Raw genomic sequence first — 25,931 nt, 5'->3', positions numbered from 1 at the left:
AAGAGCAGTTTGCACAGCCCCCGTGCCGGCGCTAGTGAAGCAGCCTAGACCTTCGCTAGTTCTACCCACCCTTCTCTCCCCCCCCCAACCTAGCCCGGATGAGCAGAAAAGCAGCAGCAGGCTTGGCAAGTTACAGTTGTCGCGCGCGCCGGGAATCATTAGTCATCGGGGAGGCCCAGGAACTTGTGCCAGGCCCCGAGAACTCTGTTTTATTCTCCCCGATCTGCCCTTTTGGCTTCGCAGATCCCGGGTCTTACGTCACCGCCTGATTGGGTGCTGCTAGCTGGGGCCCGTGGGGCTGCCTTAAAACAGCCTCGTGGGGTCGGTGGGGTTATGCCCTGGATCCTGACAGGTCCTAGCGCTTAGAAGTTCTACAATTTCCCCCCCTCTCATTCCCTTCTTTTTTCCCACCCGACACGAGCTGAATTCAATCAGTCCTTCTAGGCTAACTGATTTGACAAGATCATCTGGCTTGTAGCCGCCGAGGCTTGAGTTGGGATAGCTGAAGCTAGTGTGGTGCATTTGCTCTCATTGGCTGGGTTCTTGCTTGCTGGACCGATAGTAGTAAAACTGTATGTCTATCTCGACCTTGCTCTCTGTTCCAACTTGTCGCGGGATGATCGGCATCAGGGTCTGAAACCTGTCGAGCGCAGACCATACCCAAATCTAGTCTAGACCCGAGTCTATATTGTGCATAGCTGCGTTGTGTCCTTCCTTTTGTGCCTTCAATAGTGTACGGATTCGGGCTATTCCGCCAGCCTCCGCATACCATAGCAGAAGCTCTGAACGCCACACTTGCGTGCGTGGCCCGTCTATTCACGGACCATCTCTGTCTGTTTTCAGTTCAACTATCGTTTTCCTAAAATTTGGAATCAGATGGCGTCGCTTCTAATGCCACGTGACGTAATTTGGCTCTGCGACCCGCTGGTTCGTCATTTAAAGACGTGGCTAAGGGAGCCTATCAACGAGCATGCTTAGACTTCTGACGGAGCCTTGCTGCGCCGTGATCTACCCCTGGCGAAGTCAACGTTAGGTAGCGCTACCAAAGTCTAAAGGTTTCCGCGTCCGTTGCTCTCATCCGTGGGATTAGACCGCATTCCAGGCGGCAGACGAATGCCCATCGCAGCTGGTAAGTTGCCTGGTCCGCGGATAATGTTGACCCTCTCGGAAATGTCCACTCTCGCCTTTGCAAGGCCAATCGCAGGGACAACCCACTCGCCGCAGCTACATTGCATACCTTGCCAGGCAAATTTGCCAATGTTAGCTCCGCAGGACGAGTTGGGGCAGGTCAGACGGCCAGACAAAGGGGCGTCTTCTGGCGGCGCTCCATAAGGCGAGCTGGAGGTTTCTCCATCGGTGCCAGGAAAGAGCGACGGGCGCATCCACGTCAGTGGGTGCAAGAAGACATGAGCACAATCAGCCGTGGATGCTCTGGCGTTCCTTTGAGTGGTATGAGGGATGATGAATTGCGTGGTCGCCAACTTGCGCCTGGTGATGTGGTCAGGAGGAGCTCATAGATAAGCTTCGAAAGGATCGTAATTGAGACTAACCGACATTTGCGACATTTGATCTCTGTCATACGACCCGCAGGCTCCTGTGATTGGCGCGGCTGCTCATCTTCAAACAGCACGGACTTCATCTCGGGTGCTCGACCACATGCTACACTCTCCTCCACCTCGCGGCGGTAAAGCCACCGGCTGTAGAAGGGGTGGCTGGTAACATCATCTGGACATCCCATCTGATGGTAGACGGAGAGCTGCTCCATGAACCCAGGATTTGGCTCACATAGCGGTCGGTTCTGTCTGATGATGTCAAGAGCGGACTCTGGTGTCAGTGCGCTAGGCTGACGGTTGAGCAGATACGCGATACAGACAGTGGCTGATCGGGATTTTCCCATCGCACTATTAACAGTCAGCACGCTTGTCATTTTCGAAGCGCAATCGAACATCCTTGTTACACAAGGTCAAGTGGACAATATGGATCACGTGATGTTAAAGCACGGCTTCAGCAGGCATTATAAAAGCACAGGACTAAAGTAATAGGAAGGGGTAGGGTACCAGTCCTGGGTAAAGACCTGAGACCAGGTCTTACCAAGGAAACATGTGGAGATATCCTAAGAGCAGATAAACAAGGAAGGACTAAACTAACCAATGTACAAGCACTCCTCCGCCGGCATCAAGACCGGACTGGATGAACTTTACAGCAGCTGGGAAATGTTCTAGTAAGTTTTCATCGTCGACATCGTCGACCTCTATGCAGTGGTGTTGAAAAGACTCGAAGATATCATCAGCTGGTTGGAGGCGTAACACGGAAACAACATGTGTAATGTTTGCTCGAGTCAAGGCTGCCTTGTTCTTGAGTGCCAGTATGCTACGTGCAACTCGGTGTTAGCAAGCTTTCTGAGAGCAGAGCGCTATAACCCCTCTTGGACCCTGGCCCATCATATGACGGGCCAAAGGAAGGCTTAGTATGGTAACAGAAAGTGAGAGACAAGGTAACCAACCCTCCAACATAGATGTTCTGTCCGGGAATTTGATTCATCGCCATGATGACAGTCTATCGAAACAGCGATCTAGATGAATAATGATGGCTCTAGATCGGGTCGACGATGCGAAAGAGTATGACGATGATAAGAGGCAGAGTGGCCATGAATGATAGCCAAGATCGGACCTGAACATTCGATATGGCGCCAAGAAATTGTGACGGCACCTGATTGGCTGGAGGCAATCCTGCAATGGCGGCACGTAAAAAGAAACTTAGGGTGTAGGGCAAGGGTAAGGGTAACATAACAGCAGCAGGAATTTGACACCTAAGGCATTAAGACAGACCCCGCATAACTTAACGGTCATTCCTTCGGCCGGCTTTGGCATGCAGCACGGACTTGGCCCAGCGTATTACGCTCTTCCTCTATACGATCATTGGCAATAATTCTTTTAGAGGAGTGAATTACACGCTGCACAGCCCCCTTGGTTTCTCTAATCACTTCGTTACCCCTCATCCATCCCGCAAGTCTACAAGATGTGTGACATGCAATTGGCTCCCCATTAGCCAGCGCATCCAGCTCCTGGATCCCCGGGTCCCTCCCGCTGCCAGCGTGATCCTCATCTAGGCCCCTGGTGGCACAGAAGCGCTGGCTCAGAGGGCGTGATATGTCCGGAGCAATGTTGGCCTAACGTCGTTGGCGTATCAGTCTGGTTAATTGAAGCGGCAATTTTTGATAGGAAACCAGGAAAGGCCTTGTCGTACTACTGCAACTATCGAGACGATCTCGACCAAATCAATAGTCGTTTGATCCGTCACATTCAGAGCCGAGGAGGCCAAGGCAGTCCCCGGTAGATAGTTAGATAGTCCTCGGTCAGTCAGGCTCAGATGCTAGTGCTCGTAATACTAGTCTAGTGCCTACCCAAGCAACTAGAATTCGCCGGTTCCGGTCGTTGATCTAGCTCATCGCTTAGGCCTTGTTTGCTGCCAAGGCTTCGAAAGCTGGTCTGGAATGGAAATCGCACTATAGTCCGGCCGAAGTGAATGCTAGTGGTATCATGGTCAAGAGTGTGCAATCCAATTATATGGTCTATGCGCAGGTATAGTTTGGCGTGTGAATCCTCTAGCGCCTGATTGTATCATATTCGGTGAGACGTGGTTTGCCTGGCTAAAGCAGAGTCCTACCTGTAGTACGTATCAAGTACGTGTTCTATCCATCCATCCAGCAATAATCAATCCATTGCTGGCATTTATTGGCTGCCAACCAATTTCAGTCGCCGAGAATGGTAATGCATAGGTACGACCCAGGCAAGCGTTAATCACTGACAGGCCAAGAAACAACCAGGTTTCTTGGTCCACTGCGCGTGTAAGAGGTAATTGCTAGGTAGATAATGCTTGATTCAGTCTCCCGTGACCAATCAAGAAGTCGATAAAACTTGGACAAGAAGAAGCAAGCATGAACCGCATTTAGAAACAACTTGCTACCCACCTGCAGAAAACAAGGGCTATCTTATCATCGCAGTGTAACCAACCACCCATATTTTACCCAGAAAGCCCGCAGGGTAACCGTATTGCAGGGTGGGTTGTGGACTGTCTGATGACTTGGCTTCTAGTCCACATATGCAGCCTTACAAATTAAATGGATTCCCGACAGGACTGAAGCATGCCAAATACGACCAAATCATTTGATATGACCAGAAATAGGTGCGGCAGGTGATGGTTGCTTTGCAGGGTCGGAAACTATCATGATACCTATCAACTATCGATCACTAATTCAAGACACGGCCTGTGCACGAGATTTAGTCTGCAGCCCCTTAAGGCTTAAGGCTGACGGCGCTTTTTGTACGAGAGATGCTAAGCCTAACCCGACCTTTCTCCTCGGACAATTATTACTACTTACTACTCCTTCGTACATTCCTTTCCTTGCTTGTGCGGGTTGCCTTATCCTTTTTTCTTTTCAACCTGTTGTACCTGCCTCTTACAGTATGTGGTGTCAATACAACGGACGAGCCATCCAAACCAGCCCATTAATAACCTACTTAGTACTTACGGTAGTATAGTAACTTATCAAAAAGGACATGGTTATCTGATGTCCCACCCCTGCTGCACTAAGAATCTATGAAGTTAAGTTAGTATAGTAGTGTAGGTAGCTAGGCGGATAGAACACAAGCGACCGGGGGTCTCATTGGCCTTGCATGCCCATGCTAGTTGTCCCATTGTGTTGCTGCCCTGCACGAATCGGGCCAATAAAGTCCGATAATTGGAATTTCCTGAAGGACCTACTTAATCAAATAGATGGATAGTTACGGAGTAGTAACCTCCTGCGAGGTAAAACCGAAGTGCCACCACACACAAACGGTGTAATTCCCCCGAATTGCCACCACTACAACCACCTGGGTAACTACTACTAACTAACTAAGCTGTGGATGCATGAGTGCGTGTTCAGTCTGTGCGACGGTTGAGTTTAGTTAGGTTGGGTTTTGTCGGTGGGCGCGTAAGATTCGACCAAGAAAAAGTTGTATCTATAGCAGTTTAGCAGGAAACTAATACTAGAAAACTATAGAGGGAAAAGAAGTTTTATTGAGTCTCCCCCTCCCAGCCCCATTTCTTGGCCGTAGAGATTGAGTGGTGGATTGTCATTAATCGTGTGTGTGTGTGGTGGTGGTGGTGGTGGTGGTGGTGCGCATTAATTGATTGCATTTTTACACAATAGGTTCGTGAAATATGGTCCATGCAGGAGGAATTCAGGCTGATTGTGGCAAAAATGGGGGTTGTTTAGTTTGTCTTGTTGACAATACGAATTAGATAACTTTCATTTTTCATGAATGTGCAGCCAGACCAGAGTCGGATAGTAGACTAAACTGTTTGTTGTTTGCAAGAAAAGTTGCCTTGTACGCAGATCTGTTTCCCCCCTTTCCTATTTATTCTATTTTATTCGTTATTATTATATTTACTATTTATTTCTACAGTTTAGTCCTGACACCTTTTTCTGGTACCTCAAAACTGACGGAGGACGGATAGAAGTTCGCTTGTTACATCCGATCCGTTAAGTCCGGGTTATGGGTTACTTACTTTACCTGTATGGGACTGGACACGAGACGAGGGCCAATTTTGCTTGCTGGCCAGCTGGCTGGGAGTCTGAGAGAGAGACAGATGGAGACGAAAAGGGCGAGCAGGGAAAGTTGGATCAGAGAGGGAAGGGACAATCAACTGATGATCCACAGGAGAGCAGAAACAAGATCAATGAAGAGAAAAATTGGCTAACTCCGCAGTTATGTTCAGAATTTCCATGTCTCTCTTTTGCCTAGGCCAGTTTATGGAGTATTTTCTCTTCTTTTTGTCTGTTACTACAAAGTATTTGGCATTGTGTCTCTTACCTGTTGCTATTCTTCACCGTAGAGTGTTATCTACTTATCAACTATAGATAGTCACCCACCCACCCCTCTATGTTGAATTCCACGAGCAAGCACTGTTCGCTTAATTTTCAGCCCTTTGAAAATTAAATTATTGAAAAATTGATTACCTAGAATTCATGGCCCGCCCTTCCCCCCTTCTTTTCCTACACACATCCCCTTATGCCAGTGTTTCCAGGGAGTTCCTCGGATCGCAAGGTGCGACGGGGGGAAATGCCAAATGACAGCAATGTGGCAGTGCATGTATCTAAGGCCAGAAGTGGACCCCGCTAGACCATGATTGGCAGTGGGTCAAGCCCAACAGGGCCACTAATAATCGTTGTGACGGTCTTCCGCAACAACTCACGGTGGGGCGCCATGGAAAGTTGGAGTCGGTTGGAAAAGTACACTTGGGGCCTAGGATGCACTCGGTACCCTACTCCGGCCTGGTCGGCTTTAGGGCCCCTGCCTCTGCTGAGTTATTGCCTACCTTGGATGGATGAACTGATGGACCTCTTTTCTGGAATTATCCCTGAATTGGGGAGGTAATTGTGTGATTATGATTATAATCATGTTGATGATGACGATGAAGGAGCAGGATGATGATGAAAAGGAAAAACACAAAAGGTGGCGATAATTTTCGTAAAACTTAAAAATGATGCTGTCCCTGTATTTGTCGAAAAATGGACGCGCGCGGGTAAGGCGACGGAGAAAATAATGGGCAAAGCAAAGCAACCACATTTGCTGCATACCACGCTTTTGGCAACTTCTACATGTTAGTTACTGTGTACCGGGCTGAAGGTACACCCAGAAGGGTAAGTAAAAAAAAGCAGACATAAAATAATGACTCTGATAATATACTTGAGATCGGGCTAGCCAGCCCCAGTGTTTTCCGTATTCTATGCTCCCCTATCAAATTCCTTTGAAACATTCAGTTCTTCAGAATGAGAGTGTACCACTCACTGTATGTATCTAGTATGACCCGCAGTCACTCGACGCAATATTAGTATCACCGGAACTTCTGGGATGAGCGCTAAGCCGATGAGAGGTACCTGACAAGAACTTGGTCGCCTTGGACTGAAATTGAGAAATGTTGCTTACAATTGCATGGGGGGCATTCGCCTAAGAGTCACCACAGTCACCACCGTGGAGAACGGGCCCCTCTAACCCATTCAACCTGCCACTTTTTGATTGACTATTGTGTCCTGAAATCTTCGCGCCCTCATTATCTGATGACGGGCAAAAACCTTGTTTTTTACCTTTTGCTTTCCCACCACAACCCAATGGTGTAAGTAATAGTAATGGAGCATCGACTGGAGAAGGGGGGGGGAAAGAAGACGAGCCTATGAGACGTTGTCAGAGGTAATGGCTGGTATCCAGTGGGACACAAGTTGAGCAGAGTGCCGAAGAATCAACATGGCACTAAAAGTTGAACTACCAGCACTGCCTCATTCCAATCTAACCGTCCCCAGTCGTCCTTGCACTGTCAGAACCAATCCAGTTAGCCCGAGGCCTCACCGCTCTGCATCTGGAATAAGTCCTGGCCGCTTTCCACCTGCAGTTCCCTGACTCGGTTCGGTCTGTTGGATCCAAGCTTCCTAATTCATCATTCCTGTAGCCCCAGGTCGAACAAGATACCTTTTGTGGTACACAAGATGCCTGCTCGGGTTTCAGTCATAATCCATCCTGTGTTGTTTATTTGCCGCCTTGCGGATGGGGGAAAGACTAGGGGGGAAAATCATAAGAAAAGAAACCCAGACACGTGGGGACTACTTGGTCTGTGATATCCAATGCGTGTCCCCTCTTTCTGCCGTCAATAGTACTGTACTCTTATCACTCTGAGGATTGACCAGCTTCACCTTTAATTAACCCGGGTGACGATGGATATCGAGGTATATGGGGTATCAAGCAAAATCCACTCACATAATCCCACCCTTCTTATCCTTTTAGGCGGGCGAATTATTTTCCTCTTGAGGCACTTGCCTTACGGAATTCCGCCTGCATGGCAGTATGCAAGGTGGAGAGGTCGATACGGGACACGCATAAGCATGGTCTGAAGACATAAGGCGGATTAGACTTTCGTAGGGAAATCCCAAACGGGAAGGTAGGTTATAGTATCGTTAAGGACGGCGTAGAAGGCTCGCAGAAGCTTCAGTGAGTGAGCATGACTTTGGGTGTGTCATACCGCTTGCACCTCACTAAAGCGATCTGATAGATGACGCCCTTCAAGCTGATATTAAATGATTCCTGCGATTACGCCTGCTTACTTTTAAAGACCCTCCGATTAAATTAACATCCTGGCCGATCCATACAAACTGGTCGACGATTTCCTACTATCCCGCGCGGGCTGTGGCAACGGCGCGGTTCTCGAGCCCAGAGAATTAGGTTAAGTGATTTGACAAGTCCCCATTGAAGGAATATCAAAAGAATATCGGATTAATGGTGGGGAGAACAGACAATTTCCAGTTGCCTTGAACGGCTGGTTGTGTGGTTTGTTGTCTGATTAGATTCTTTCTGGATGTTATGATTCCTTCCGGGCTGCTTTGACTTTGGGGAGAAAGGCCCTTGTCTTGTATGTATCTGGTAATTTTACGTTCTGCCGTACTGCAATAACCACCACATGTAATCTGACGAGCGGCAAGTAGATTTCGCAGATGATGGTCAAACAAGGCAAGGGAAAAAAGGAGGGGGGGTTTTTTTTAAAAAAAAAGAAAATAAAAAAAAACGAGGGAAAGGGGGATGGAGAAACGGAAATGCTGACGAGTGAATGAATAATATGGCTTTTAAGAACGACTAGAATAATTGTTATTGCGATCAGTGCTTCGAATGATAAATATAAATGTTAGTTATTTATTCCTGGTTCTGCTGTTTTGTCTCCTTCGCTGGAGCTTCTCTGCTCCATCCAGCCCGGTAGGCCGGTACTAGAAGGTATTATACTCCATACATGACCCCCCTTCGGATTTCTGACCTTGCAAATTTCATTTGCCGCTGGTGCTGCGTGCATTACCGCCGTGACATTGAAGGAAAAGGCACGCTGCTCCCGTTGGCCAGCCCAACTTCAAAGGTGCCCACTCGGACCAAACTCCAGTTTGAAACGGATGTTCAAATACCAATGTTGTATCATCATCGCAGACGACCTTAATATTATCTGCCTTTCTTGCCTTCTTCCCTCTTCTCCTCTCTTCAACTTCCTCTGTCTGGCCGTATCAACTACTATCCTCTTCATTTACCCCCCTTTCAGCCTTGAATTCTGCCCGTTTCTTGGGTGCCTACGGAGCGAGACTCAAATCGAGAACCCCCCGACTGTGAGACAAACGAAAAACAGGGAATTAAGTCCTTGCAATTACAGCCCATTTCCTTTCCCCGAGCCTTGTAGGGACCGTAAGGCCGGGGTCTGCAACCACACCATTTTTCTGCCCATTCTACATCAACCTATCTATTTATCTATCTACTACATCTACACCACGTCTCTTACTTTCTTGATCCGCTACCAAAGCTTCACCTCTGTTCTCGGTTTTCATATCCGCTGCGCCTAGCAACGGCAGTTCCAGTACCTCCACCACAGCGCCTGCAGGTCTTCTTTTTCGCCTCCGCGACCTCCGCCCGCCATCGCCCTCGAGCCATTCTTTCCGCCGCCATTAGCATTGCGCCTCAATCCGCCTTTTCGTCGCTGAGAATAGGTGCATGTGACTTTCAGCTTTCTGACAACATCCCATTTTCGCCTCTTTCTCCTCGTCTTTCACCTCTTGTTACTTCGCCTTTTTTTTCGCGCCAACTAGCTCGCTTCCGAGTAGCCGGTTTTTCTTAGAGAAAGCACCCTCAGGTCTCGATCAACTTCAAGCCTCCAGGTGCAGGCATTGAAGAATCAGCCCCTTTCTTACTGATTCTCTTCTCATTTTCGACCCAATCCAATCCAATCCAATCCGCACCTATCCTCGAGCGCCAGTCTATTCCAGTCAAAGTCCTTCAGCATGTTTTGTGGTCTCTGCGCTGTTCGTTGTTAAGTTGCCGCTATCCGGCAGTTTCATGGCACACAGACAGTTTCGCAAGCTTGTGCCCAACTGACAGAAAGCCACTAACACAGTTGATCGCTGGTACTTTCAACGGTTCCTTCCAAAGAGAACACTTAAGTTCTTCCTAGTCAGGTAGCGTGCTCTTTTTCGATAATTTGTATGCGATCAAATTCACCTGACTACTCAGGACTTAAGCTTAATCTATCCGGATTGCCACTTCCCTGCTGCAGAACAACCATTTGACTTCGTCCACTCCTTTACCGACAACCCCCGCAGCATTTGGAACGAAACTTAGAAGCAGGTTCTTCTGTCAAGAACATCGATCTTTCGTCACAGTTCTTTAATTCCGGCTTCGCGAGCTATTCACCAGAACGATATACACTGCTTTGTATCGTCTACGCCAGTGCACGCTTACACGTCCTTGACCCGTCCTTTTTGTTGTCCATGAACAGCTTCTCGCCAATTCTTGTGTACGATGGACATTCCGCGACTTGCGCCTCCTTCGATTAACGTGTATGACTTCAACAGTGGTAGTTTTGAACACCAGCATTCCCCCGCCAGATCGCCTTGTAACATGCCCGGGCAATCGTTTTCGGGACCTATGCCTATTCCAACGAATTCAATGAGCAATCTCGCTCCTCCGCCTTTACCACCACCACCCCGAATCAGTGACCTTGAGGACGGCTACGACGCTGGCTGGCTGCATGCAAATGTTAGAGGACCACACAAACTTGCTCCGATAAATCCTAACTCTAGTCTTTTTGGCGGTCACCGTCGCCCGGAAGCTTCGCCTCAAAGCGATAGAATGGCTATCGACGAGTTAGATGGTCGACAAAGCGGTTTACCTTTCTCTAGGAGTCCCGAGGCCCACATCAGAATTGAACCCCCACCACCGATGGATGAAGGGTTCCGGAACGCCATTTCAGTCAACATTCCCAGCCCGATTCTGAAGGGGGAGAGAGACTTCTCTCGACGAAGCGTGAAGGATTCATCAGATGCCTACGACCAACACCTCTTGTCGAAAATAGGAAAACCGCTATCTCCACGACAGTCTATCAGCTCTGGTAGCGAGAACAAGGGCTTACTTTCAACCCTCACTATACCCTCGAGGACTTTTGGTGGTCTCCCTTCTCCCGGTGGTTCCGAGGGGTCTAGTCTTGATGTCAGGTGGCCGAGTAGCTACCAGTCGGGTGGGATATCGCCTGGGACCAAGATTGGCTGGAAAGATTATGTCGGAGGGCGGAGTCCAAGCGTTGAGAGTAGTGCCCCATCGTCTGCGGTGGACTATGACCAACCAGGGTACATGCGCGACCTCTCGCGCCGTCGTGGCGGTGGAACGACTCCCCTATACGACGAAACCACCAGTCTGCCCAGTCGATCAAACCGAGGAAGCTACGACCAAGGCGTCTTCTCTGACATAGAAGGCGAATTTTCAACTGACGAATCGCTTCCCCCTCGAATCTTTAATGTCCGACAAGCAACGCCACCTTATTTGGAAGCCACCAAGCCAGGCACGAAGCGGAGAGCGTCCTCTCCTCCCCGTGAGCCAATTGTTGGCGATAGACATGTTCTTAACGTGGCCACGAGTAACGGGGACCTCTCCCAGCGACGGACAAGTGGCCATCCATTTGGCAACTCTCTATTGGTCAATGTTCCTTATGCGCCCAGTCACGGAAGCCTCTCAGCTGCTTCATCCTTGAGCCTACGAACCTCTGGGTCTTACTCCTCGACGGCCTTCTCTCTAGGGGGAAGCAGCATGACGAGCTATGATCGCTCACCCGGGGGACTGTCGCCCAATTCCGACCTTGACACCTTCCATGATAAGTCGATTCTCAACCCTAGTTCTCCCGTGAATCTTCCGGGCCCGTCCATCTCGAGAAATCCCCCAAGTACCGGCACCTTGGAACCATCTAGCGTCGACACTGCTCGGAAAGTATCCATGCAAACGACACTTGCCCTGCCAAAGCCAGCAGGACCGAAGATGGGCGGACTGTATATTTGCGATTGTTGTCCTAAGAAGCCCAAAAAGTTCGACAGTCCAGAGGAACTTCGGTAAGATTTATTTCGTTTTCTAGTCGCGGCTGGTTATTTTGTCTAACATCTTTCACAGTGCCCATGAGATGGAGAAGCAGTACTCATGCTTATACTGCAACAACCGCTTCAAGAACAAGAACGAGGCAGAGCGTCATCAGAATTCCCTCCACTTGCGGCGTCACTCTTGGTCTTGCGCAGCCCTTCCTGGATATCAAGCAGCGTTCCATCCCTCGTCTTCTTCAGCCCAAACGAGCCCTGGGCCTTCTCACGACATTTGCGGGTACTGTGGTGAAGAGTTCCCGAATTTCCCACAGCCAGACTGGGACCGCAGATTCGAGCATCTTACAGCAGTGCACAAGTTTGGAGAGTGCAACAATGCGAAGAAGTTCTATCGTGCCGACCATTTCCGACAGCATCTGAAACATAGCCATGCTGGTACGAGCGGGAAGTGGACCAACATATTAGAGAACGCTTGCATGAAGGAAGAAGCACCTCCCGAGCCCAAGAATGGCGGTGGCAACGGAAGTGGGACGCTTGCATCAAATAAGATCAACGAGGTCCTCAGTGGTTGCTGACAGCAAATGTGCCTCGCGGGGACTAATTATGCCCACGCCGGCCGATTGCTGAACGAGGCGAATGCTCTTAGCAAGAGTATGCTTCATCTAACCTTCTCTCATATATATACACACATTTCTCCCTAACTATTTCATCACTGCGCCCGTGATCAACCTGGCGTTCAACGGGGATTTTCCATTTGTGGTCCTGAATCTTTGACGCATTTAGCATATAACGGGGAATCTAGGTATCAAAAAATTCACCGGAAAAAGGGGGGAATCTTTAAAAACGGATCTCGGGGCACAGTGGTATTGATGTGACATGACGGAAACATCTTGCTTTATTCAAATCTGTTTCTTTGGCGATAACAAAACTCGGAGTCCTGGACGGATGATTCTTGGCGGGGCGGCTGATCGTGAGTTTGGGTTTGCATTAATGGCCTGCTTGATTTCTTGCTTCTTCCCTTTGTCACTTTTTTCTTTCTTCTTTTAACCTCACCCACACCTGCAAGCATTGTACGGCGATGGTGATTGGGCCAGCTGGGATTGCTTCGAATATGCGCCCGTCTACCTACTAGTACCTGTCTTGTTGTCTTGGAATATGTATGTCCATGTTAGAACGTCTCTGAACCTAGCTAAGTGCTAGGTATATGTATATACCTAAGTAGAACTAAGAAAGAACTAAAATCCCATCTATGGACGGATGGACACTCCTCATCTACATACTGATTACTATCCCGAGTAAAGCCATTGAAGAAGACCTTTGCACCACGGGAAATTCATGTCAGTAAGTAGTAGTTAATGAACTCTAAACCCTCTCATCCACTAAATCAAGTAAACAAGTAAAAATAATACATACATACAGTCAGTTACACACTCACTGACTGCCTGCCCACTAAAACGCCAGAGCAATGCATAGCCAAAACCCACAGAGTCTAGGTCGTAACTTTTCCAACGGAAAGGGGAGGGGGGCATTATGAAAGGAATACCAGCCACAAGGAACAACAACAACGATAACATCGAAAGGTAACGAGAATGAAGAAAGTGACAGTCGAAGCTAACTGACTTCATCCATTTTAGCACGTGATCGTGGCGCTCTAGATGGATGGAGCCAGTTAGGTAGACCATACCATCCAACAGGGAACAGATGTGACTCTGTTTGGAGTTGAATGGGTGATGTGATGTGTTAAAAATTGGTTAAGTAAACAAGCAAGGACACACTCCAACTCCCGAATCAGAATCCCCAAGCAATACGTACACTACATGCCTGCGCCTACGCGCACTACCCTTAGATAAAGGGATCCTCTTCCACGACACCGGCGGCTTCCTTGGCCAGTCGTAAGTCCTTGGGTCCAAGACCGAGGTTCTTGAAGTAAGGACCGAAGGAAGATAGGAGGTCCTTGAGGGATGCTTTCATTGTGTCCAGGACGAGGTCGACGTCGGGGACACGGCGAGCCGCGGCTTGCGCTTCTGGGTTGCTGGATGGGGGGAAGTTGACGTCTGTCCAGTGGGCGTCGAGGCCACCGTTGATAAAAGGTTCGAGGGCCGTGATGGTATCGGTTAGGAGGCGTACGACGGTGGCCACGTCGGCTTGGACCTTGCCGTATTGGTCCTCCGCGAGACTCTTGATGAGAAGGCAGGTGAGGGATTCGGTGGCGTCGATGACGGAGCAGATGGTTGCGTGGGGTGTGCCGAGGACAATGCCAGAGAGGCGACGAGCGTAGGTTTGACGGAAGAGTCGGCCTAATGGGGAGCGGAGGAGCTGAGCGAGGAAGGGGTGCAGGTTCTCGGGCTTGCTGGTTGATGGTGCGGTGAGCATCTTGAGCTCCTGGGAGGAACCGAGCAGCTTCTGCTTGCGTTCCGGGCTCAGCATGGCGGAGGAGGCGCGGTCCAAGACATCGCGGGCCCTGGCGCGTGCGGTAGGCGTCCAGTCTGGGGAGTTGCCGTAAGCTCTGGCGGTGGTGGTGAAGGCTTCGCCGATTTTCTGTTGGCGGGTTGATGCCTTGGGAGACGGAGCGAAGATGTTGTCCGCTTTAGGGGGGTCTGTCAACCGTGGCAGGGAGTGAAGAACGGGCTCTGACTGCTGGACTGGCCCGGGCTTAGGGCCGGATGATGGGTTCTTGGCCTCGCTGATGCGAGTGGTAACGCCCGTGATCACATCTGTGGCGGCTTGCAAGATTTGCGACCAAGCTGCCCCCTCCTCGCGATCGATGTCGTTGAAGATGGCTTTCCGGCGATCAGGAAATCTCTGGCTGATGAAGTACAGCTCCCAAAATGCGAAGGCGCGAACAGTTTCCTTCTTTGCTTTTAGTCCATTCAGCAGGCTGCCGTTGGGATCCTTGGCTTCGGCCGTCAAGGGCTGGCCTCGCTTGAGTGGCTCTTTGCTGAGGAACACGGAGAAAAAGAGGTTGGCTGTCTGCCAGCAGAGAACTAGGAGGCCTCCTGAGATCAAAGTGCGCACGATAACTCCGAAGATTGGCGGGATAACGCCGGGAGGGCTTGCGGCAGATCTCGGGAAATCCCAGAACAGCTTTGCAAAGAACAAAGTGGTGCGCCATGCCGGTCGTCGGAGGACGAATGCGTACGCGAACGGGCAAAGAATGGAAACCAGTATACTCCGTTTCAGCCCATCCTTGATGAGCTGCGGCAACGCTGACTGAAGGCGTTTAGAGATCGATAGCTCCAGCCGGCTATCTTCATCAGCGGAGCCAGCGACCCTCCTGGCAACGGGAAGAGGGACACGATCGTAGTCGTAGTAAAGATGCGCCACTGACTGCGAGACTGCCAGGAGAAAGTGATAGGTATAAAGGTAGATCGCTCTTTCGTTCAAGCTTGCTCGTTCGTGAGGTCTACCATTACTAGTTAGGCAAATCCGAGACATTGCTTAAGCTCGTTGTCGCAGGAAACATACCTAGCTCTGTTCACCAACTCAAGGTGTGCAGTACTTGAAGAAGACCACCTGTAGATTTCACTAAACCACCAGGCGGAGAACAAGTACCAGCCGAAAGTCTGTATAACGTCGAGGGGAACGAGGTATTTGAAGGTGCTGAGAGGGGAGGAGGTTGTCCTGGCACCGATGTGCATCTGACCAACACGGAGGACGAAGACGACGAGACTGCATAGGAAGAGAAGAACTGTGCGAATTCCACATCCTCCAATGGGGAACCAAGCCCATAAGACTATCGAGGCATCCAGGTGGTTAGCGATCACAACTTTTCAAACGCTACCCGGTGTTGGTGTATACCTACAGGACGATTTATCTCCAATAGCGAATGCCACTACATAGCAGACCAAAAGCGCCAGTGCCGACGCATGAACGAACCGTCTGTGCAGCGCAGAGGTCAAGATGCGCCGATACGGGCGAGGCTGTGCTACAGCCATGGTGCAAGGTGGAAGAGGGACTGTGAGATCTCTAGGGAGAGAAGAGACAAAAAAATTTCACTGCATGATCAGGTGACAAAAACAATTGAAGTATCCGGTCGGCCTGTCAGGACGGAAAGCTCCGAAGGGGGGCAAGTGGAGCTTCGAGGAGTGTCGGCGTCGGATGCGACAATAAAGTGAAGCTTTTCGGGCAAAGCATCAAAACACGCACCAGCCACAAACGCCGTGTCATGTGACACCCCACCAGCCATCGATGGCGTCAGGTGAGTGGCTGCCTGCGAATCATGGCACCCACACAGCCAGGCAACCATTGACACCTGACAGCGATAACGTACTACTACTTTAGCAGGAAGACAACCGGCCGGTTGCATCGGCCGGATGATCCCACCTTCATCCATCCACTGTCGCATCTCATTCCACCATGTCGTTTGATCGCTTGAACTCGCTAGAGGCGCAGCCTACAACTCTTCGTCGCTCCGACGATCCCCAATATCGCGATGACCCCGAATTCCATCGTTTGACCGAGGGTCTCTCCAACCAGCTGTTTACCCTGACCTCCAACATCACTCGGTTGTCCGATCAGATTGCCCTTCTGGGAACGAGACGAGACACCGAGCGTGTGCGCGAGAGAGTCCACAAGCTTCTGGAGGATACTCGGGCGGGATTCAGAGATGTCGCAGATGGGATCAAGAAGGTCCAAACATGGGAGGATGTCAGTGTATGTGACACCCAAATACATCACCCCAGTGCGCTGCGATCGGACAAGCAATGCTAATGTATTTCTCACCAGCCCTCCCAAAAATGGACTCAACAGAAGCTATCGTCCGAATTCAAAGCTACCTTGGAAGAGTTCCAGACCGTTCAGCGTCGTGCCTTGGAGAAGCAACGAGCGTCTGCTGCAGCAGCGCGGACTGCCGTAGACGAAGCGGACCCTGGCTCCGGGGGTGATCACCAGCAGCAGCAACAGCAAGAGCAATTGTTGGAGGAACAGCCCCGCCTTGCGAACCAGGATGAAGTGGACTTCCAGGAGGCCCTCATTATCGAGCGCGAGGCTGAGATCCGCAACATCGAGCAGAGTGTTGGCGAACTCAATGAACTGTTCCGGGACGTGGCTCACATTGTTCATGAGCAAGGTGGACAGCTCGACATTATCAGTGAGAATGTCGAACGAGTCGGCGATGACACTCGTGGAGCAAACGTCGAGCTCCGTAGCGCCAGCCGATACCAGAAGAATGCGCGCAATAAGGCCTGCTGTCTGCTTGTCATTCTTGCTGTTATCCTTACTATCATCGTCCTGGCGGCAACCCTGGGATAGACTTGAGCGTTAATTCGGTATTCTCGCTTCCACTCCCGCAACCACGACACCGGATGTCGCATATCATGACTGTCCCCTATCTTGATGATATCCTCTCGATGTACGTTTACGCATGTGCTTGTGCTTTTTTCGCTACTGCAGGCGGCTTGTTGTGTTCTGTTACGTCGATCGCTATGGGTTCTCAGGCGCATACGGAGCGAGGATGTTCTATTTACATTTGCCGTTCTATCTTCCCATGCTCTATATCATACATAGCTTCTGTTATACACGAATTGTACACTGCGTTGCTTACCCAAGACCGTTCCCAAAACTCCGTTGTTCGCCTCTGATGCAGCGTAAGAAGAAAAACATTGGGGAGCTTTACAGTCCCATAAACTTGCTGAATCTCATGCGGCAGCCCTCCACTGTGTTCAGTTTCGGCCGGACATCCAGGTAGAAGCTGAGCTTGCCGGGTCCAGCATTGGCAGCCAGGCCGGGAGCATTGTTTGCACCCGACGATTTCCCTTGGTAGAAATCGATGACATATTCGATCCTTTCACCACCACATCTCTCCACAACCCAGTCGTGCCGATCAAAGGGAAGCTGGTAGCCCATCAGGTTATTTATACGGGCACGGGGGCTCAGGAACTGCGGGTCGACACCCAGACCGCGGAAAGCATACAGCTTTGGGCCTCCACATTTCTTGCTACCGGGGTCCGACATGGGGGCCCGGCTTTCCCATTGCAAGATCTGCTGCCAGGCGCGCTCATTGACGGCGTTATGGATAGGAATGATGGATGCGACGGTAGTCGCCAGTTCGGAGGCGGAGGTTGTAGAGCTAGGAGTGTTGCCCTTGCGCACAAGAGCTTCGAAGAATTGCCGTTCTGACGGATAGATCCAGTTTCCAGTGTTCGGGTCATGACCGGTTTCAGCTTCTGCATTGGATGGGGTGCCATGCGATGCGGCCGTGGCAGCGTAAGGTGACGCAGGCGCATTTGACGAGTCGGCACTCGACGGCTGGGAGGTAGGGTCAATGGCGCGCGGTATACTGCTCACTTCACGGTCGGTTGACAGAGGCCTCTGAGATTTGCCTTTCGATTCCTGTCCATCTTCGGAGGGTAGAGGGTGAGGAGGTGCAGCGCCGCCAGATGCTTGGTGCTGCTGCAACCAGGCCTCGCGAGTTTTGTGATCAACAGGGCATACACCAGCCGCAGGCGGCTCGGGTGACGGAGTACTTGCACCAGCACCCATTGTTGTAGGTGAGGATTGGGATGGAGTGACAAACAGAGACCCGGCCGCGACACTTGGAGCGAGAGGAGTGGATGGGATAATGAGGTTTGATTGCAAATCGATTGGATCGGGCGGAAAGGCGGGCAAATTCTGGCCGCTCACCGCCTCAGGAACCCGACAACAAAAGCCCCAAACTTTCCCAACAAGGAAATCCCCCGCCTTTTCGTCGCTCGTCTTTAGCCTTCGCCCCTGAACGCTTCTCTCTATCTTCCTTCCTTTTTATATTTTATCTCCAAGTCTCTTCAAGTGTATTTTGCTTGTTTTAATAGTCCTACAATGGCTGCTCCCGCTGACAGTCAGGTCTTCCGGGCCACCACCACCGCCCCTGTCAACATCGCCGTCATCAAGTATGCCTCCCACTCTGTATCCGATCATACGCACGTTTGGTGGAATCTAATTGTGCTTCAATAGGTACTGGGGCAAGCGCGATGCTGTTCTCAACCTTCCTACGAACTCTTCCCTCTCCGTCACCCTTTCGCAGCGTTCCCTCCGCACTCTCACCACCGCTTCCTGCGCTTCTTTTTACCCCGCCAAGGACGAGCTCACCCTGAACGGCAAGCCCCAAGACATCCAATCCTCCAAGCGTACACTTGCTTGTCTGGCCAGCCTTCGCGCTCACCGTCGTGAGCTCGAGGATGCAAACCCCTCGTTGCCCAAGCTGTCCACCTTCCCTCTCCGCATTGTCTCCGAGAACAACTTCCCCACCGCCGCCGGTCTCGCCAGTTCGGCTGCCGGCTTTGCGGCCCTTGTTCGCGCCGTGGCAGACCTTTACCAGCTGCCCCAGTCGCCCCGTGATCTGAGCCGCATCGCTCGTCAGGGCTCTGGCTCTGCCTGCCGTTCTCTGATGGGTGGTTATGTCGCCTGGCGCGCTGGATCCCTGGAGGATGGAAGCGATAGTTTGGCAGAGGAGGTTGCGCCGCAGTCTCACTGGCCTGAAATGCGTGCCCTCATCCTGGTTGTCAGTGCCGCAAAGAAGGATGTTCCCAGCACTGAGGGTATGCAGACGACCGTCGCTACTTCGAACCTCTTTGCTACCCGGGCGAACACTGTTGTTCCGGAGCGGATGGCTGCCATCGAGACCGCCATTCAGAACCGTGACTTCCCCGCCTTCGCAGAGATCACGATGCGCGACTCCAACGGCTTCCACGCCACTTGCCTGGACTCATGGCCTCCGATCTTCTACATGAACGACGTTTCTCGCGCTGCCGTCAGACTTGTCCATGACATCAACCGCGCCGTCGGCCGGACCGTCTGCGCCTACACCTACGATGCGGGCCCGAACGCTGTCATCTACTACCTTGAGAAGGATACCGAGCTTGTTGCCGGTACCGTTAAGGCTATTCTTGGTGAGAAGGCAGAGGGCTGGGAAGGTCCCTTCTACACGCCTCTGAAGGACGTTACCACCCCCGGCGTGTCCCTGGATGAGGTGGACCCCCGCACCGTGGAATCGCTCCAGGATGGTGTGAGCCGTGTGATCCTGACCGGTGTTGGCGAGGGTCCTATCTCGGTGGATCAGCATCTTGTCAGTGAGAAGGGCGACATCCTTTCTGCCTAGAGGCTTCATCGCATTCTGGGAGGATTGAAACACCAGCAACTAAACGAACAGAGGGCCCCCGCACATCGGAAACCCTCAAGATACCCATATGCTTTGCATTTGTTGCGCAATTTCCCAGACTATCAGCCCTTCTAGCTCCGCGGACGATAAGAGGCCATCATCGCTCTATATAATATAGATAATTCTTTTTCCCGGGCCACTTCAACATTTCTTTTTGCATACCCATTTAATAATATAAACCAAAACACATGACGGATTTCATGAATTTTTATAATGATCTATGTATGACTTTTTGGTGAAACCTAAGAACAACAACGTTATGAGATGCAATAATACCTAGAGAGAACCCCCTTAGTTCAACAAAGCCGACAACTTAATCTCCTTAACCGCCGGCACCTCCCTCCCCTTCCCAACATTTGCCGTAGCGGTAACACTATCCCAGAACACACTCTGTCCTCCAGTAGCATGAGGCACTCCGTCCTCCCCAAATGCAGCTCCAGCTCCATTCTCTCCCTCTCCAGCATCACCAGCACCTTCCCCATCAGCACCACCCACAGCCTCAGCAACCAAAGCCCCAAACACCTCCTCCCGACTCTCCTTACACAACTTTAACACCTCACTCATCGCCTTCTCCACCGCCACCGCCCGCTCCCTCATACCCCTCCTCAACAACGCATCAACCAGCGCCTCAACCTCACTCACCGTCGAATTCGCCCTCTCCAACAGTCGTCTCACACTATTAACCAGATACTCCTCCTCATACACAGTCCCCTTCTTACCACGCGCACGCTTCCTCTCCTCCTTCCTCCGCGTCTTCGACGTATGCCGCGACGAGCTCGTCTTCCCTGTCTTCCCCGTGTTACCCGTATACCGCGTGAACATGGACCGGCCCGCCAATGTCGAAGCGTCAGTAGGCGCCAACGACACATTGTCGGGGATATCCACCCCCGCGGCACCGTCGCCCAGAGTAGGGTCGCCGCCGAAGTAAGCCAGCGGGTCGGTGGCGCGGCGGATGCGCAGTTCGCGGATCCGGGGCACTTGGGCGTTGAGTTGCGAGCGGAAGTCCGCGAGCAGGTCGGTCATGCTGCCCATTGAGTCGGCGAGTCCGCTGTCGACTATCTCGGGGATTAGGGCCGATTGGTTGTGCAGGGTGAGAAGGCGCGTTGCCTCGGAGAACTTGGAAGCTCGGCAGAGGAGACGCGATGCTGCGGGGATGTCGTGCAGGTGGTCCGCATGGATGGTTGCCGCTGAGGTGTAGTCTTTGGATTCTTCGACTAGGGTGCTTATTAGGGCCGTGGCGTGCGCGCTTAGCTCCGTGGATGTGAGGGGCACGAGCATTGCGCAGTAGAGGGATTCGCGCCAGAGGTGGGCGAGGTGGTAGCTCTTGTAGGCGTCGGTGTAGAGTTCGAGGGATTCGTAGGCTGTATGGGAGGAGGAGAAGGTTAGTTTGGCGGGTGAGGATTGGGGATAAGGGATGGTTGTTGGGTACGTACCGATGCCTGCTTCCTTGTACTTGGACCGGTCGAAGAGGTAGTCGGCGTAGAGGTGGGTCATCTCGCGCAGTTGCTCCGCTTGGTACTTGTAGAGGTCGATGGCGTCCTTGTAAAGGACGTGCTTGATTGTGTACGCGCGGAGTTCATCGTGGGCGTTCAGAGCGTGCAGATGCTTGATCGCCTTGGATGTCCGGCCCAGGTAGTTGTCGATCTCGAAGTAGCGGCGAAGTTCGGGTTGCTGCTGCAGCTTGCGCAGGAATGGTAGGTACTCGCGGGGATCCTAGTGCGGTTAGTTAGTATGCTGTGCTGGTTGGGTTACAGATGCTTGCTCACCCGTTGGGCCTGCTGGGCGACGAGGAGGGTGAGTTCGAGGTCGTAGAGCCCCAGCGCGTTATCGTACAACTGGTTAGCATCCGTCAAGAAGCACATGTGCTCGATTGCGTCGTCTGCCTGTTCGGGTGATTGTTCTGCGAGAGAGGTAAGTATTGAGTAGGAAAATCAGGAGTTTGGAGTACAAACCCCTCAAGCGTGCAACCAACTGCAGACCGGACTCGAGATCTGGTGGCGACTTGCAGACATGCGCAGTGATCAGGTTGTGCAGGTTGGTGTCAATGCGCTTCTCCAAAGTAGACAAGAAGGCGTCGCAGATTTTGTTGACTTTGCTGCCCTTGTTTGGTGCTGTTGCAACAATTCCGGCCGGCGCATTGTCTGCCTTGGGCGTTTTCAGGGTGTCTTTGTAGAGAGTCTGGGAAACATCCTCCTCACTGGAAAGTAATCAGCCAGTATGCCTTGAAGAACAAGGTTTTTGCATACCTAAGACGGGAGATAAACTCATCAATGAAATCAATCTTCTTTACTTGATCCACAAACAATTGGATGTTCTCCATGAACTGCTCCGGAGCATAGTCGTGAATGATATTCATATCCACCATCTGACTACGGCAGGTCAAGAATGCAGCCCGATAGTTCTTGCGGTCAATGAAGTTTCTGATACCGGCCAGAACGAGAGCTCTGGGATAGATGGTTTCGAGGTTTCCACGAGGCATCTGCAGGATAACAGCAAAGGTTGTGGGCATCACAGTCACTAGACGTCCGCCGCGTTCAATGCTTCTGCATCGTTCATCAGTTTCAGGAGTGTCCGGAGGAATATCCATATCTAAAAAATTGGATTAGCTGATGTTAAAACTGGTAGACTGTCAATATTCTCACCTTCCACTGTAGTCAAGTGCACAAATTTGATCAGGTGCAGGGAAGTTGTAAACAGGATATGGGCCTGAGTTACAAGGAAGGAGGTGCAATTCTTCGCAAGGAGTCGCTTATTGGCATACAGGGCCCCGGACCTGGTCATGGAGACCAGAACGTGCTTCAGAAATTTAGCTATGAACGTATTCTAAGTCCTGATAAGGGCTTACCTCGTCCTCAGAAATCTGTGCAGACTTAGCCCAGTACGTATCGACTGTTGGGCTTTCAAGCCAAGGTAGGATCTGAAACTCCTCGGAGGAAGGCATGGAGACATATGAGTAGGTGACCGGCTGGTTAGGCGCCTTAACGTGAGAGAACCACAGGGCTTCGTGTCCGAGGGAGGTGAACATTGAGAGTATTTGCTCCGAATCCGCTGCCTGATAAGCAACCTGAGTCGTGCGTGTCTCCAAAGCAGTGCGTTCAATTTGATTGTTGTTCGGACCATTGTCCTTGAGAATGTAAACTTCATGTTCGTTTACAAAGGCAATCTGTCGAGGCCGGCTATCAAGCGCATCCGACAACGGATAACTCGACTCAAGGATAGGGGACGGAACAGGTCTCGTTTTAAGAGACCAGAGGAAGATAGAAAACCGATCCTTCATAAGAACAGCCATCCGCGTTCCCGACTTGCTGAATGCCACATCAACAATGTTCGAGTCTAGTGTCAGCTCATTGTGAGCCATAGGAGGAGGAACTCCCGCCAGCCTCAGAGGAGTCAATTTAAGGATTTCTTTCGCCGTCAGATACATTCGACCAAATATATGTGGTGGTGAGACTTACTTCCATCGATGACAGCGACAGCGCCAACATCGTCCGGGCTGGTGGTGGATCCCTGAGATACGTCGAAAACAAAGTCCACATCCAACATTGATCCTGTAACGGATTAGAAAACAGACCATAGAAGATATTTGCAATTTTTTAATTACCTGACGCCCCAGCAATAAATCGTAGAGCTTTCTCCTGATGCCATTTCAAGGAGAACGGATACGGATATTCGGCGTTCACTCCAATTGGAATCTCTTGCTTGAGGTAGTAGTGGTAGTTGCCGGTTGTCCAGAACTGGATTCTGTCGTGAAATTGCACCGCAAGCACCGTTGAGTCGACGTTCCAGCTCAGATGAATATTCGAAGCCCATGTCGACCGTTCTTCCTCCGTCAGGCGGAGAGTAAATTCTCCATGGCGCAAGCCGTTCCTTTCAAAGAAGACCACGTCAATTCTATCTTCGCGGCGCTGGATACCGGCGATAAGGTTGCCAGAAGGCCTCCAGCTGAGGGCACCTTCCAGTCCATCCACTGGCTCACTAATGCTATCCAAGGTTCCCTCTCTCGAGTAAACCCGGATCGCACGTCGAACGCCAGCTTCGATGCTGTTCACGGCGACGTAAGCACCATCACCACGCCAGCTGATGGTCGTCTTTCCATCATCACTAGCGCTCAACTTACCCTCGTCCACCTTCTCGGGGACAGTAGGATCACGAAGAGCCTTAGCACGCTTACCCTGGAACTGGGTCTCACGCTTTCCCCAGCCCACAGAGACATGCTGGGAGGCGCGGAGGTCCTCCTGCGTGAAAGTAATTTCGGCAACATTTTCGAATTCTCTCGTCATGTAAAGGAATGTATTGGCTCTCGTAGTCAAGGCCAGGAGCTCCTCATCGGGGGACCATGCAGCAGCTGTGATACCAACATCAACAGTACCCACAATCTCAATCTTGTCCTCGCCGGGAAGGGGTTCTTCACGGACAATGACGATGTCACCTCCTTCCAGCACCAGGCAGACAGTGAGATTATCAGCGAAGTAGTGCAGAGAGAGCACCCGGTCGCAGTCCAGATCTGGTAGTGGGCATGGTGCATCCCAGGATGCGATGATTTCAAATGCATCCGCCCCTACGGGGTCCGAAAAATAGGCGTCATGACGCTTTCTGCGGAGCTCTATGACTGGCTGGGACGCAGAAGGTCCAAATGTGCAAACGACAGCATCTGAAGCTGTATCCCAAGCTGTTGCTGTCAAAGGAAGCTCATTCTGGAGCTGCACCTCGGCGAGGCGCACGATTTTGAGGTTGCGCATCTTTTGTAAGAGTAGTGTTCTACCCCGCCGCCATGAATCGACGGAAGCTTCACTGGGGGAAAAGAATGAACGGGGGAAAGGAAAAATGTAAAAATAATGTCTAGAGGAAATTTACTCTCATAGAGTTGATTATTAGATTTTGCAAGCGTAGGTTTTATTTTCCTTCACGCGCGTCGCCCACGGAATTGCGAACAATATCATATCAGAAGCCGAGCCAAAGATTTTAATTTTCCTACTGACAAAAAATCGACCAATGACTTCATCCATATTCTAATAAGGCATCAGACAACCACCACCACACCGCGCTTCGTCCCCCAACTACAAATGTTTTTGGGGTGAATTTCACCCCGGGAATTTCCTGAATCAGAGCATAATGAATTCTCTAGCTTTATACACAAATTCCGAGCGCTTCCAACGTAGGATACATTTTCGACCAGCCGCCAATGCCCAACATTGCCATTGCATGTGGAAATACAGCACGAGAGAGCGTTTAGCGGGTCTTGTAGGTCTGCCAGACTGTAGGAATGAATATGTTAGATAGACGAACGTAAACTGCCGCAAGACGAATGGTAACATACCAGCAATGGCGAAGGGGGCACCGAAACCGGTGACTAGAGTAAGCAAGTCAGCAAGATGTCCGATTCGCAACGATCACAGCAACCAATTGGGCCACATACCCATGAAAGCCCAGTATCTCCAGAAGAAGTACTTGGTCAGGGGGTTGAAGGGAATGTTGGAGCGAGGGCCCTCGGCGTAGTGGTAAGGGCTACCGAGCTGAGCGCGGGTGGTGGAAAAGCCACGACGGGCAACGAAGGAGTTGGCCATTCTGGCGCGGAGGGCGGTAGCAGCGTACATCTTGAGCTGGGTTAGAGGCAATTGACTAGATGGGATATGGAGGACACTGGGTTTCACCCACTTTGAATGAGGCAGAGAAGCACGACGGTCGAGACAATCCTACTGATATCAACGGGCGGAGGTGCGAGCAAGTCGAGTGGAACGATACTCCCGGCTGCTCCCCGGCTGTCCGCTCACGTGATTTACTATTCCGAACGGCAAGTTTCGCCGGCAGCCATTCACCGCCTTGAGAGGTCTGGGCCAATCACACGCCGCTTCCCTTCACGGGTTCATTGAAATTTCT

General features: G+C 51.2%; 10 protein-coding genes across 10 annotated transcripts; 4 read left to right on the top strand and 6 right to left on the bottom strand.

The window, feature by feature from the left end:
- Positions 1-1,049: 1,049 nt before the first annotated feature.
- dspC (dual specificity phosphatase YVH1) lies at positions 1,050-2,547 on the bottom strand (the record flags this gene model as incomplete). The annotated part of the gene is made up of 4 exons (XM_025619252.1): positions 1,050-1,488; positions 1,551-1,901; positions 2,149-2,380; positions 2,421-2,547. The coding sequence occupies 4 exons, from the start codon at positions 2,545-2,547 to the stop codon at positions 1,050-1,052; spliced, it is 1,149 nt and encodes a 382-aa protein (XP_025481949.1).
- Positions 2,548-5,324: 2,777 nt separating this feature from the next.
- Positions 5,325-5,821, top strand: BO87DRAFT_374820 (uncharacterized protein). The gene has a single exon (XM_025622876.1). It carries the CDS (start codon positions 5,541-5,543, stop codon positions 5,787-5,789), a length of 249 nt encoding a protein of 82 aa, XP_025481948.1. The 5' UTR covers positions 5,325-5,540; the 3' UTR covers positions 5,790-5,821.
- Positions 5,822-10,361: 4,540 nt separating this feature from the next.
- On the top strand, positions 10,362-12,495 carry znfA (putative C2H2 finger domain protein; the record flags this gene model as incomplete). The annotated part of the gene is made up of 2 exons (XM_025627208.1): positions 10,362-11,938; positions 11,997-12,495. The coding sequence occupies 2 exons, from the start codon at positions 10,362-10,364 to the stop codon at positions 12,493-12,495; spliced, it is 2,076 nt and encodes a 691-aa protein (XP_025481947.1).
- A 727-nt stretch (positions 12,496-13,222) lies between these two features.
- BO87DRAFT_239730 (uncharacterized protein) lies at positions 13,223-13,682 on the bottom strand. Its single transcript, XM_025618830.1, has one exon. The coding sequence runs from the start codon at positions 13,600-13,602 to the stop codon at positions 13,300-13,302; it is 303 nt and encodes a 100-aa protein (XP_025481946.1). The 5' UTR covers positions 13,603-13,682; the 3' UTR covers positions 13,223-13,299.
- An 80-nt stretch (positions 13,683-13,762) lies between these two features.
- On the bottom strand, positions 13,763-15,855 carry BO87DRAFT_395329 (nucleoporin NDC1; the record flags this gene model as incomplete). Its single annotated transcript, XM_025625177.1, has 3 exons — positions 13,763-15,323; positions 15,386-15,653; positions 15,723-15,855. The coding sequence occupies 3 exons, from the start codon at positions 15,853-15,855 to the stop codon at positions 13,763-13,765; spliced, it is 1,962 nt and encodes a 653-aa protein (XP_025481945.1).
- Positions 15,856-16,276: 421 nt separating this feature from the next.
- BO87DRAFT_303700 (SNAP receptor PEP12) lies at positions 16,277-17,170 on the top strand (the record flags this gene model as incomplete). Its single annotated transcript, XM_025619254.1, has 2 exons — positions 16,277-16,573; positions 16,646-17,170. 2 exons carry the CDS (start codon positions 16,277-16,279, stop codon positions 17,168-17,170), a joined length of 822 nt encoding a protein of 273 aa, XP_025481944.1.
- A 203-nt stretch (positions 17,171-17,373) lies between these two features.
- BO87DRAFT_374817 (cytochrome c1 heme lyase CYT2) lies at positions 17,374-18,473 on the bottom strand. Its single transcript, XM_025622875.1, has one exon. The coding sequence runs from the start codon at positions 18,398-18,400 to the stop codon at positions 17,531-17,533; it is 870 nt and encodes a 289-aa protein (XP_025481943.1). The 5' UTR covers positions 18,401-18,473; the 3' UTR covers positions 17,374-17,530.
- A 134-nt stretch (positions 18,474-18,607) lies between these two features.
- mvd1 (diphosphomevalonate decarboxylase MVD1) lies at positions 18,608-20,307 on the top strand. Its single transcript, XM_025626631.1, has 2 exons — positions 18,608-18,786; positions 18,851-20,307. Exons 1-2 carry the CDS (start codon positions 18,716-18,718, stop codon positions 19,992-19,994), a joined length of 1,215 nt encoding a protein of 404 aa, XP_025481942.1. The 5' UTR covers positions 18,608-18,715; the 3' UTR covers positions 19,995-20,307.
- Positions 20,270-24,969, bottom strand: BO87DRAFT_354986 (Elongator subunit IKI3). The gene is made up of 9 exons (XM_025621312.1): positions 23,656-24,969; positions 23,510-23,602; positions 22,900-23,459; positions 22,697-22,850; positions 22,301-22,643; positions 22,007-22,251; positions 21,821-21,954; positions 21,488-21,767; positions 20,270-21,415 (listed from the first exon to the last, which is right to left on the bottom strand). Exons 1-9 carry the CDS (start codon positions 24,791-24,793, stop codon positions 20,346-20,348), a joined length of 4,017 nt encoding a protein of 1,338 aa, XP_025481941.1. The 5' UTR covers positions 24,794-24,969; the 3' UTR covers positions 20,270-20,345.
- Positions 24,970-25,060: 91 nt separating this feature from the next.
- BO87DRAFT_457422 (cytochrome c oxidase VIIc family protein) lies at positions 25,061-25,761 on the bottom strand. Its single transcript, XM_025628800.1, has 4 exons — positions 25,710-25,761; positions 25,471-25,648; positions 25,372-25,404; positions 25,061-25,309 (listed from the first exon to the last, which is right to left on the bottom strand). Exons 2-4 carry the CDS (start codon positions 25,646-25,648, stop codon positions 25,284-25,286), a joined length of 237 nt encoding a protein of 78 aa, XP_025481940.1. The 5' UTR covers positions 25,710-25,761; the 3' UTR covers positions 25,061-25,283.
- Positions 25,762-25,931: the final 170 nt, after the last annotated feature.

Source organism: Aspergillus neoniger (assembly GCF_003184625.1).
Source record: "Aspergillus neoniger CBS 115656 unplaced genomic scaffold BO87scaffold_9, whole genome shotgun sequence".
NCBI lineage: Eukaryota > Fungi > Ascomycota > Eurotiomycetes > Eurotiales > Aspergillaceae > Aspergillus > Aspergillus neoniger.
The sequence above is the reverse complement of the archived record's forward strand: the minus strand, read 5'-3'. Positions and strand labels throughout refer to the sequence as shown.

What these genes read in the sequence shown, in the direction of transcription:
- BO87DRAFT_239730 (XM_025618830.1), bottom strand. Translation starts at nt 13,602, where the DNA reads ATGGTCTACCTAACTGGCTCCATCCATCTAGAGCGCCACGATCACGTG.
- BO87DRAFT_374820 (XM_025622876.1), top strand. Translation starts at nt 5,541, where the DNA reads ATGGGTTACTTACTTTACCTGTATGGGACTGGACACGAGACGAGGGCC.
- BO87DRAFT_374817 (XM_025622875.1), bottom strand. Translation starts at nt 18,400, where the DNA reads ATGGGTGCTGGTGCAAGTACTCCGTCACCCGAGCCGCCTGCGGCTGGT.
- BO87DRAFT_457422 (XM_025628800.1), bottom strand. Translation starts at nt 25,648, where the DNA reads ATGTACGCTGCTACCGCCCTCCGCGCCAGAATGGCCAACTCCTTCGTT. An exon ending in GAGATACTGGGCTTTCATGG is followed by an intron (nt 25,405 to 25,470) that starts GTATGTGGCCCA and finishes TGCTTACTCTAG; the next exon opens with TCACCGGTTTCGGTGCCCCC. An exon ending in TGCCCCCTTCGCCATTGCTG is followed by an intron (nt 25,310 to 25,371) that starts GTATGTTACCAT and finishes TCATTCCTACAG; the next exon opens with TCTGGCAGACCTACAAGACC.
- mvd1 (XM_025626631.1), top strand. Translation starts at nt 18,716, where the DNA reads ATGGCTGCTCCCGCTGACAGTCAGGTCTTCCGGGCCACCACCACCGCC. An exon ending in GTCAACATCGCCGTCATCAA is followed by an intron (nt 18,787 to 18,850) that starts GTATGCCTCCCA and finishes GTGCTTCAATAG; the next exon opens with GTACTGGGGCAAGCGCGATG.
- BO87DRAFT_354986 (XM_025621312.1), bottom strand. Translation starts at nt 24,793, where the DNA reads ATGCGCAACCTCAAAATCGTGCGCCTCGCCGAGGTGCAGCTCCAGAAT. An exon ending in GCACTTGACTACAGTGGAAG is followed by an intron (nt 22,644 to 22,696) that starts GTGAGAATATTG and finishes CCAATTTTTTAG; the next exon opens with ATATGGATATTCCTCCGGAC. An exon ending in TCGCCCAGCAGGCCCAACGG is followed by an intron (nt 21,768 to 21,820) that starts GTGAGCAAGCAT and finishes TAACCGCACTAG; the next exon opens with GATCCCCGCGAGTACCTACC.